At 42.3% G+C, this 11,247-nt stretch overlaps 1 protein-coding gene across 1 annotated transcript; it reads right to left on the reverse strand.

Moving 5' to 3' along the window:
* Positions 1–302: 302 nt before the first annotated feature.
* Positions 303–4,640, reverse strand: LOC129098324 (immunoglobulin lambda-1 light chain-like). The gene is made up of 4 exons (XM_054607318.1): positions 4,517–4,640; positions 4,095–4,424; positions 1,644–1,673; positions 303–619 (listed from the first exon to the last, which is right to left on the reverse strand). The coding sequence occupies exons 1-4, from the start codon at positions 4,554–4,556 to the stop codon at positions 303–305; spliced, it is 717 nt and encodes a 238-aa protein (XP_054463293.1). The 5' UTR covers positions 4,557–4,640.
* Positions 4,641–11,247: the final 6,607 nt, after the last annotated feature.

An 11,247-nucleotide genomic window follows, 5' to 3' on the forward strand; every position in this document is an offset into this window, starting at 1 on the left:
TAAAACCACAAAAGACATGTCAGCTAAATTTTGCTCTCTGCTAATAACTTAAAATGAGACAAATGGTGATCTACAAAACACCTGCTTCTTCTTAAATAACATGGTCAGTGTGAAAATGACAAAAAATATATTGTTTTACACAATGCCTTTTTATTGAATAAGTCTTAATACATTTTATCATTTGCAAAGCTGATACAACACCTCCACCTAACTGTCACAACATTTATTACAAGCATGCAGACACACTTTCTAACATTTGCTTTTGATGAACAAACAGCACAAAGAGTAAACAAAGCAGATGTTTAATTGTTCTGCTTTACTGTTGTTAGATGACTTCTTGATGCTTTTTCTGAAGTCTGGGAGCCCAAAGACACTTTACATTTGTAAACCTTATCCATGTTCCAGTCTGACGTCTGGACGTCCAGATAGCTGCTGATGTGGAAAGTCTGGTCTGGTTGTTTAACAGCGGTGCTGGTGGAGATCCCACTGCTCACTGGACTCCCTCCAGAAAACCAGGTCACATCTGCAAAAGGCACAGACTGACTAGAGGCTTTGTTGGACTGGAGCTCAGCACTGGACGGAGGGAAGACAGTCAGGACGGGAGGAGGGAGGCTGGAGCCTGGAATACAAGGAGGACTTTCATTAATTAACTAGAATCAAATCATTAATACAAATAATGACAGTAACAGATTCATTTATTAGTTGTGTTGACATTATAATAAACCTGCTGGAGAATTAAAACATTTTAATTTGGAAGTAACATTTAAAAATCATCACCTAAATATAAGTGTTATTAAAAAGATCAACATCTTTTTCAAACTTTGAAAAAGTTTGATTAGTTTGGTGTAATTTTTTAGCTTGAAAAACTGTATTTAAATCAGTCTGTTAGTTTAGTTGACAAGATAAAAGTCAAACTGAACAAATAAAGCAGTTAAAAAACAGAAACATTTAGAAACCATCACCTTAAGATATGAGCAGAGCAGCAATACCATTTTGAAATCATTAACAATCTATTACAAACTTTGATTTTGAGGCTGGAAACTCTCACAAAGTTCCCTTTCTTTGTCATACAAAATTGGATTTAAATTAAGCAGTTAAAAAATATAAACTTTCGGAAACCATCACCTTAAGATATGAGCAGAATTAAAACACAAAGTCCTAATAATATTTATGTTGAAATCAATTTCAGTCATCGTCTGTGTCTTGCAAAATTGTTTTATAAAATGGAATTAAATAAAGCCTGATTAGTCGCTGTGAGAAATGTGTGATCACTGTGTTAAAATTCAATAAATCTCAAGATGTGCGCTACATTTTACAAGATTAGTAATTAAGTATTGATATTTCAATGTCAGATGATCGGAACAGATTATGAAACATAGCTAAAATAGTTTCGTAATGTTAGAGTTAGTCATGATTTGAGAAAATAAACATGGGAAAATTGATTGGGAAAACATTTCAAGTGTAATTTTTAATTGTCTGCTAAAAAAGAGTTTGGTATCAAAGCTGATGAACAAAAATAAATATCTATGAATCATTAAATAACATGTTCAACAAGTAGAAACAAATAAAATCACAATTTTATGTTAATATAAATCAGAAAACATCAAATGTATCCTGTTTTATGGTCAGTTAAAAGTACTTACTTGTCACAATCAGCTTGGTTCCTTGTCCGAATACCACAGTGATTCAGTTTGTACACATGGCCGTACAAAAACCTCCTGACTCTCTTTAATGAGGGGAGTGGAACTGAAACATCCTGTGTAGACCAACTTTCACTGTTAACATCTCATTCACTTGATTTTATTACAAAACACTGCTGGACTTCTTGTCTCTTTAGAGGAATTCAGATAATGTCCTTAAATGTTTTGTAGCAGATTTCAAATTTGAATTGTTTGATTTTGCTCAGAATCATAAAGTCAGTAGTGAGTGCACGGCCAACTCCTCCTGCCCCATGGCTGTCGGACTCAGTGCGTACTGATAGACGGAGCCTAAGAGCGGCTGAGCGTAAATGGAGAACAGGCAAACTCCCGGAGGACCTTCTTAACTTCCAATCTCTCCTTTCCACTTTTTCCTCCTCTCTATCTACTGCTAAAGCGGCTTTTTTCCGCTCTAAAATCCTAACCTCTGCTTCCAATCCTAAAAAACTCTTTGAAACTTTCTCTTCACTCCTCCAACCCCCACCCCCTCCTCCTACTTCCTCCCTTCTCCCTGATGATTTCGCCAACTGCTTTGACAAGAAGGTAAATGATATCAGATCCTCCTTCTCTCAGCGCCCCTCTCCCTGTCCACCCTCTCCCTCTCTACCCTCTCCAGCTCTTCCCCCTTCCCTCTCCACACCCCATCTTACCCTATTTTGCTCCCCTCTCTCTAACGAGGTCCTCGACCTTGTTACATCTAACCGCCCCACCACGTGCTCCCTTGACCCGATCCTCCCCTCTTCTTCAGTCTATTGCGACTGAACTCCTTCCTTTCCTCACCCACCTCATCAACACATCTCTTGTATCGGGATGCTTTCCTCGGCTTTCAAGACTGCCAGAGTCACCCCCTTCTGAAAAAACCATCACTTGACCCCTCTGATGTCAAGAACTTCAGACCGGTTTCTCTTCTACCCTTTCTATCCAAAACACTTGAACGCGCTGTCTCTAAACAACTGTTTCTTACCAGTCCGGGTTCAAGGTGGGTCACTGTCAGAGACAGCCCTCAGAACTCTCTCTCCTCTGTCCTGATTCTCCTGGACCTGTCAGCGGCGTTTGACACGGTGAACCACCAGATCCTCCTCTCCACCCTCGAGGGGATGGGCGTCTCAGACTCTGCACTCTCCCTGTTTGCATCCTACCTGACAGGTCGATCCTACCAGGTGACATGGAGGGGGCCGTGTCGGAACCACGCATTCTGACTACGGGGTTCCACAAGGTTCAGTTCTGGGCCCTCTTCTCTTCTCGCTCTACACAACATCTCTGGGTTCTGTTATTCGCTCGCATGACTTCTCTTACCATTGTTATCAATGACACCCAGCTGGTCTTGTCATTTCCCCCGGTGACACCAAGTGGAGGCACGCATTGCTGCGTGCTTGGCTGACATCTCGAAGTGGATGGCGACACACCACCTGAAGCTCAACCTGGACAAAACCGAGCTACTGTTCCTCCCGGGGAATGCCCGCACCGAGACCTGTCCATCACCATTGATGAAACAACTCGGACTGTGAGGAATCTGGGTGTGACCCTGGACGACCAACTGTCGTTCTCAGCAAACATTGCATCGGTCACACGCTCCTGCAGATTCCTCCTCTACAACATCAGGAGGATTCGCCCCTTCCTCACTGACGAGACGACGCAGGTGCTCATCCAGGCTCTGGTCATGACTACTGCAACTCACTACTTCAACCAGCCTGGAGCTTGGAAAAAGTGAGCAAGTTCTCCCACACAACTCTGTTCTCTACACTGGCTCCCTGTAAGAGCTCGCATCCAGTTTAAGACCCGCTAGCCTACAGGGCAGTGAAAGGAACAGCTCCTTCCTATCTCCAGGCCATGGTTGAAGATCATGTAATTGCATCCAGAAGAGTACTTAATCGAAGCATTGATGGAGTGAGTCTAGGGGATCATATTCACTTGGTGAAGAAGCTAAGTAAAGTAGAATTACATTTACATTTACGTGTGAGCATATTGTTCTATTTTGTGTTTAAGTATGTACACATTGCAAGCTGTAAATAACTACCACTAGGGAAGGATTTATGAGTTTTTGTGAGGATACAATAAAAGGGTTTAGAAGTTTGAAAATATATGTTTAGCAAATGAGAAGCTATTGCAAACTTTCTATAATTTGAATCGAGTGTGATGAGTAGCAAGACACATTAATATTTACTTAAACAATTTTCTTTTTTAAACAACGTATAAGACCATGACTAGTCTTTACTTTTGTGAATATTGTTCATTGTGCATAATAGACAGCTAGTAAGAAAATATATGTTTAATACATATGAGGGGAAGTTACAGAAAGCACTGACTGATGGCTTCACTCCCAGTCAAGATGTGTCAGAGTCTCAAAAAGCAGAAGTATTTAGTGAAGAGGTTTTTGTCACAGTGTAAATCACTGTGATACCCACTCATTCACAGAGCCGTCCCATGTATTACAGTAATAGACTGCTGAGTCTCCCTCCTCGATGGTGTTTATGGTCAAACGATAATCTGAAGTTGACTGATGAGTAGATGTGAACTTTGGAGAGGAGAAACCAGAGCCATAGCTTGGAGAGCTTGAGCTGTGAAGAAAATATAATACAAACTGAGGAACTCCTCCAGGAATCTGTTTATACCAGCGAACACCACTGGCAGTAACAGTCCCCAGGTTACAGTCCATGGTGGCTGTCTCTCCTTTCATCACCGTCACAACTGGAGGTTTCTGTGTCACCACCGTCACACCACTCACACCTGGAAACAACAAGAGGACATGGAGTCAAGAGAAACACACAGACTGATGAATCCAACATGAGGTCAAAGCTGCAGTAAGTCATCCTCCTCACATGTTAGAGCAGTGATGAGAGTGCAGAGGGTCCCCAGCATGTTGTCAGTGTGGGCAGAGAACGGCCTTGTGACTTGGAAAGTGAGCTTACTGCTGACAGATTAGAGGGTTTGGAGGATGAGGAGAGGAGGTGCAGGAGGAGCAATTTAATACAACACTGAAACTGAGAGTGACTGACAGGAAGAGGAGCTTTGCTTAAATCTGCATTTTATTCTCACATTTGTGTTATTTGTCAGAATTATTATCAGTGTAGGTGGTTTCCCAAACCCCTCCCAAAAATGTGAGGTTCGGATCTAAAAAGATTTATCTCAGTTTTCTAGTAATGCAGTTAGTATTATAGTAGTAGTCCTGTTCCTAATGATTTTTAATCTATGTATCTCCTTTTATTAGCAGGAGTTTACAAAAATCTGTTTAAAAAGTCACCGCTTAAATTGCAAGATTTAGGCTTTTCCCACATGTTCAACAAAAAACACATAAAAAGCAATTAATAATAATTTACAATATCAGTGTGTTTCCAGTCAAGGGCAGGTTTACAGATAACTGAGACTCAACCACTTCATTTACATAAAGACAGGAGGCCTGCAGGTGCATCCTGCAAATGAGATAGACAGTTAAAAAAAATAGCCGTTACTTCTGCTGAAATCTAGGGTTGCTATTCTTTTTTTTTCATGTGTGTGTTTTTTTTTCATGTGTGTGTGTGTGTGTGTTTGTGTACCGTGTCTATATTTAAACGATTCAAATCAGTAAGAGTTCCCTCTGTGCCTTTCTAATAGTAATCCAGTGCTGCTCTCTAGTGTGCATTCAAAAGAACAACAACCCCTAACTTCCCTTATTGTATTGTCATTGGTTGTGCAAACCACCCAAAGCAAAACTAATAAATGTTTCATCTCAGAAATGTGTACACGAAGGTAGTTAATACTTCTTGAGTGAATACATTCTCTAAATTAATAGCAATTGGGAAATGTAAATGTTTACTTTGAAGCTTGAGAGACTGGTGATGCTTCGCTACATCTCACATGACTTTGGCTGCTCTACTGCAAACAACCAGCAGAAGGACAATAGCAGTGTGTGTGTGTGTGTGTGTGTGTGTGTGTGTGTGTGTGTGTGTGTGTGTGTGTGTGTGTGTGTGTGTGTGTGTGAGAGGGATGGTATAAAACAGAGAGAGATGAGGAGGAGGAGGAATTTAAGGTTTTAATATACTGTAGCAAATGCAAAGCTCACTTTTACTGCATTAATATGAACATTATATGCAGACATACTCCAACATCTGGGACCTGAGTATTTGGAGTCAATATAAATGAAAATAGTTTGCACAAATCTACTAAACGAGCCCATCAGAGTAAATAGTCGAGTCTCACAGAATTGAAATCCTTGAGGGGAATATAATATTGGGCAACACTTGTTTGCATTCTACCATGCACATGTATGCATGCAGCCTCTAACTGTGCACAGAGAGTACATATGTCAAATCACAGTGCTTGAGTCATTTCCTTTTTATCACACACTAAATGTTCACATTTCCAGGTCTGCAATGGCAGTAAACTATATTGTTATGTGACGCCTGTGCTGCCTGCCATTCCTCACCTGTCCACGCGATCAGTTTTCCCTCTTCTGCTGATCACCTGACCACCAGCCACTATCCCACCCAGCATGTCTCCTCCAGTAGCCCCCCCACTGATTCTCGATAATGTTCTTTAAAGATAAAACTTAGAACTCAGCTGGCCACCTTCTCTGCAGGCATTTTTTTTGACAGTGACAGAACAATCTGGGCTCAGCAGACTCTTTAACTGAACTCCAGAGTCTCTGAAGCCAACCATGCTTCCCATCCATCCCACAACAGTCTGTCTCCGGAGCGCGCAGGTCCTCCGGGTTTTTCTTGTCGAACCCGGTCGGATGTAAGGATAGGAGGTGTGATGATGTCTGACGTGCCTCCGATTTACATTAAAACACAAGTAAACACACGACACGCACGCACGCGCGCACGCTCACTGGCAAGATTCCTCTGGAAAAGGCTGCGTCCAGTGTGACGGAGAAAGCCGGGGGGCTCTACGTTATTTATGTCTTCAAAATAAAAGCCAAACAGTTGCATGATACGTATGACGGTTTTATTTTGAAGGCTGTAAACGGAAGCGCTTGTACACTTGATTTCGCTTGACACTGGTGCAAGATGTCGCTCATTATTTCTGGACCGAAGCTGAATCCCAAATGCGCATCGCTGACCGACGCATCTTTGTAAAAAAAAAAAAAAAAAAAAGCAACCAGCTGCGCTCCCCTTAAAAAAAAAAAAAACCGGCAACCAGAGGTTTTATTCTGGAAGAATCACAAATGGGAAATCGTCAAATGTTTGGAGCAAGATTCAAGATTTTACAGTGTTTAAAAATTGGTGTAAATAACGTGTTACACTAAACCTGTGCAGAATAGCAGTCTAATGAAAGGGTTCTTCTTGACAAGCAAGTAAACTGACAGATGTGAAATGACTGTCAACATCTGTCACCAAATCTCTTCGAGCTGAAGGTGGAGCAGGATTTTCGGGGAGCTCTCTGTGAGGTGTGATGGAATAAAATGCTGCGCATTACCTCTTCTACTACAGGTCACCTGAATCTATAAAGCACCTGACTCGGGAATTTATACTTGACCTTTTTTTTTTTTTGTGTGTGTGTGTTTAGGCTTTTGCTGCTTCTGCAACGCATCGAGGAGGATGGTCTTTGCCCTACATGTGATTGTCATGTCTTCGGCGTTTTTCAATCCCAGTTTTGCCTTCAGCTCCCACTTTGATACAGGTAAGGGTCAAACTGATAAATGTCTGATTGAGGGCGTTTATTCATTTGCAGCAGACATGCTGGTGATCCATGTTTCTTCATGATCAAGCTGAATGATCTCTGAATTTGGCGTTTGATGCCAGGCCATGCACTGTGTCTTGGTGCTATATATAGTATTTTTTAGTGACAGGCAGCTGCATCATTGCCATAACATCATCATCATTACAGTGAGCCTAAACATCATAAGATTAGCTCAGGTTTGGATGATTTAAAAACCAATCAGTCCCTTACAGCTTGGTTACAAGAGGGTTAAATGTTGTGGCTGCATGGATTCTGCATAGTCCTGCACGTATGTCCCTGCAGCGGAGTGTGTACTGTGTGCTATGACCATGGTGTGTGTGCTAACTGACTACAACGTTACAGAGGTGACCTGACGATGGAGGTGTGTGGCTGTACTGCCTGAGGTTGCGGTTCTTTGGTGCCCGTTTGGATGCAGCATTAAATCATCCATCCGGTGTCGGGGTGATGGGAAGGAGAACCCAGGTGCTGCTGCAGTGCGATGGGACCACCGAGCAGGAAGTCATGGCTGTCCTGCGTGAGGGCTTGAATTAGAGCAGATTGAATAACTGTGCAAGTGTAAACAGGACTGAGAGAGTCCCTGCACTGAGCACAGTGTGCTGGGCATACAAATGACGGTGAGTCCGGGGGCTCTCAAGTTTCAGGCTCTTATCTGTCCTCCCCAAACCGCACATTCTCAGTGATCCCTCTTTGTTCAATTATTCCACCCACATCAATCTTCCTCTGACTCCTCAGTTCTAATTCTTTGCATTCTGCTATTCTCTGTTTTCCCCCTGAATGTGACACTAAAAGGGGGCTTCCATTTAAAGTCAAGTTTGTTATTTACAGGAGGCATGCAGTCCCTGTGCAATTTGGACTTTTCGGTTCTTACACTAACATTATGGAAAGAAATAAGGTACAATTTTGACTGTCAGCAAACATACAGTTTTATTTTGTAAAGCGCCTTATCAAGACAAGTGATAAGAGAACATTTAGATGTTTGGAAAGTACCCTTTTACCATCAAACTGAGCGTTTTTGGATGCAAGACTACAATAAAACAGGTTAATAAGTTAATCCCCTGGATCCCTGATATAGGTATATTGCACATTGATATCACAGGAATTGAAGGATAAAGGATTTGTTCTTAAATAATGACAGATCTGTTCTTGATAATACTCTGCTCTGCTTTAAAATACACTGCAAGGAGAAACACAGAATAGTCTAGTGTTTAGGTATTTGGAAACCATGACAGAAGCACTTCTTGTTGTGGAATGTTTAGTGGGTGCTGAGCTGGCTATCCCTGGTTCTGTGCAGTGAAATATGATACGAACCGACCAGAGGAGTGCAATCTTTTAATTTGAAACAGGATATATGGTTCCCAGCTGAATTCAGGGTAAAATGAATGCCAACTGTGGCTCTTTAGGGGCACCTTCGTATTTAATTGTCTTGGTGTTTTTCTTCCTGGAGGAGATGTGCAGTGAAACATTCGTATTTTCTCTCCTCAGATGACAGCAGCTGAATAAAAAGCGTAAGTGACGGGTCAGGGTGGAATCAGCACATGCATTGGGATTGGTTAGTTTTAAGAGGAGGGTGGGGCATGAGTGGGCATGTACATGTAGTTTGTATGTAGCTGGAGTAGAGGGTGGGGTCTGGCTCGTCACTTCCCTGTCATAATGATCTACTTTTGTCATTAGAGTGCCACCTCACTAACGGTCCTGTTCCTTCCTAGTAATTGCAGTGAAAATCGATGTTGCCTAGGCGATGGAGGAGGCGTGTGAGGAGGCCAGCGCTAAGGACAGAGAAACGCTAGAGTCCCTTAAATGGGAGGGGACACACAGCATTCCATCAGCTGTACTTGCTGCATATGTTGGCTGAGAGGTAGAATAATAAAACACACATAATGTTACAAACATAAAAATAAAGCATTTGAACTGCCCTTCCTTTCACGCCCAGGACTATGTAAGAACATAGCTTGCTCTACGTCTGCACATACACCTACAAACAGTCAATCATGCGTAAACACACACCGAGACAGAGGAAAACAACTACGAGGCCATGTCAGTCCTCACATTGCATGGCATTATATAAACCACCAGCAGGGACGGACACAACGTAACAGGATTTTTTTTTAATCTCCCGACCGCATCGGCCCTCTCATGCCGGGGCTTGGTTCGTGTGCAGCCAGGGGTGAAAAGTTGGATGTCTGTGTGGCATTTTGCACCAGTGACAACTGCAACTTGCACCTGGCTTACTACTGCTTCAGCACCTCGGAGAGCTCTCCCATCAGGCGAGGGAGCAGATGTGAGAGTGTGTATGTATGTGTGTGTGTGTGGTAGCTCTTTGAAAAAGCCGGCACCGTCCTGCGAACAGAATTAATATGCATCGCTTTACTGTCAGGGCAAACAGAAGACAGACTGACCTGGAAGGCAGCACCGATACACGGACAAGCTGACAATGCAGCAACTGTGGGAGACTTGTCTTTCAGCAGTCTCCTCTGGTGCCTGGAGGTGGCAGTGGCAGCTAGTGTGTGCATGTTACGAACCCTGCCTTGGTGTATACGCAAGACGCTCTTTTTTTCTGTCACACACACTTACAGCATAATGCCTACTTTACATTCCACATGCAGGACAGCTTTACACGTGCCCTTAGTTACACATGGCAACACCACTGCAGGCTATAACCCAAGGTGGTGCTGATACAGGAGAGGAAAGATGTTAAAAACGGTGTACTGACTTGCTTTCCGAGCTCCTCCCACTGACTCGGTCAGTACAAGCCAGCCACGGCTGACTTTTTGATTATTCATCCCTCCATGTGTATCCAAGCACTTTAGTTACATAAGTCAGCCTCTGGGGGGAATAGAATTAGAATGAAGTGGATATAAGCAGTCAAGGGGAACCATCTGCAGTATGTTTCCTCATATGTGCTCTCTGTGTGATGAAGAGGGGGTTCGTTGGTTTTATGGTGTCATACTCGTTGAAGGCTGTGTGTGTGCGTGCAATTGCCTGTTTAATGGGTTTCATGCAGTATTTCATTCGTCACTAATTATAATGTCTTGTTGAATTTAAATTTGAATTTGAATTTAAATGCTAGAGCACTCTAGACTTTCACATAGTTGTTATTATGGAACATGTGTGTTGGACTGATTTTAGGGATGTTTTGTGAAGACAGGAGGGGAAAGCAGAAGCAGCTGTGTTTTCTTGTGTTCAAAAGGACCGCTTCAAATTGGTTGGACAGGTGGAAGACATTTGGGTGAAAAGTGTGACCGCGTGGATTCACTGCAAGTGTGTCAGAGTGGGAGTGTGTGCTTAACCATAGCAACAGCAAAATGGGAAGTCTGTGGAAGGAAATAGGAGTGTATGTCAGCAAGCATATCTCACACAGGCACAGACACACACACATCACCACATAAATATGTAAACAAATTGCCTTTGTCTGCATCATGAGACTCGGGGCTGAAATGTCATTCCTAGTGCATATTTCTATGTCTGCATATGGTTTGCACATGCATCTAATTTGTGTTTATAAGCCAGAGGCCAAACCCACGCGGGGTACGATCACTCATTCTGTAGTGTGTTTGCACTGCAGAGCTGTGTTCTGTCAGATCTGTGTGCAGATGCTTTTGTCACAGATGACACTATAAATAGGTAACACTGTTTTAGCCTATTATGCCATTATTTTCATTGGATTGCTAAATCAGTATCAAAACATAACACATAACTGAACATTTTAGAATATGTACAAGAATTCAAACTAATTGTTGGTAAATCAGGAGTTTAGAGCTTAAATGAAATATATATTTATTATCTGGTCATGTAACAAGTTGGTGAGGATAGTCTCCAATCTTGTAAACTCATGTCCCAATGAGAGAAAAAAACATTTCAACAAAGTCTACCAAGTATAACAAATATAGTACTA

The sequence above is a fragment of the Anoplopoma fimbria genome, chromosome 11, assembly GCF_027596085.1.
Source record: "Anoplopoma fimbria isolate UVic2021 breed Golden Eagle Sablefish chromosome 11, Afim_UVic_2022, whole genome shotgun sequence".
NCBI classification, from domain to species: domain Eukaryota; kingdom Metazoa; phylum Chordata; class Actinopteri; order Perciformes; family Anoplopomatidae; genus Anoplopoma; species Anoplopoma fimbria.

Coding starts and splice junctions, on each gene's coding strand:
- LOC129098324 (XM_054607318.1), bottom strand. CDS start 4,556: ATGCTGGGGACCCTCTGCACTCTCATCACTGCTCTAACAT. Junction 4,425..4,516: donor TCTCATCACTGCTCTAACAT/GTGAGGAGGATG, acceptor TGTTGTTTCCAG/GTGTGAGTGGTGTGACGGTG. Junction 620..1,643: donor AACCAAGCTGATTGTGACAA/GTAAGTACTTTT, acceptor CTTGTATTCCAG/GCTCCAGCCTCCCTCCTCCC.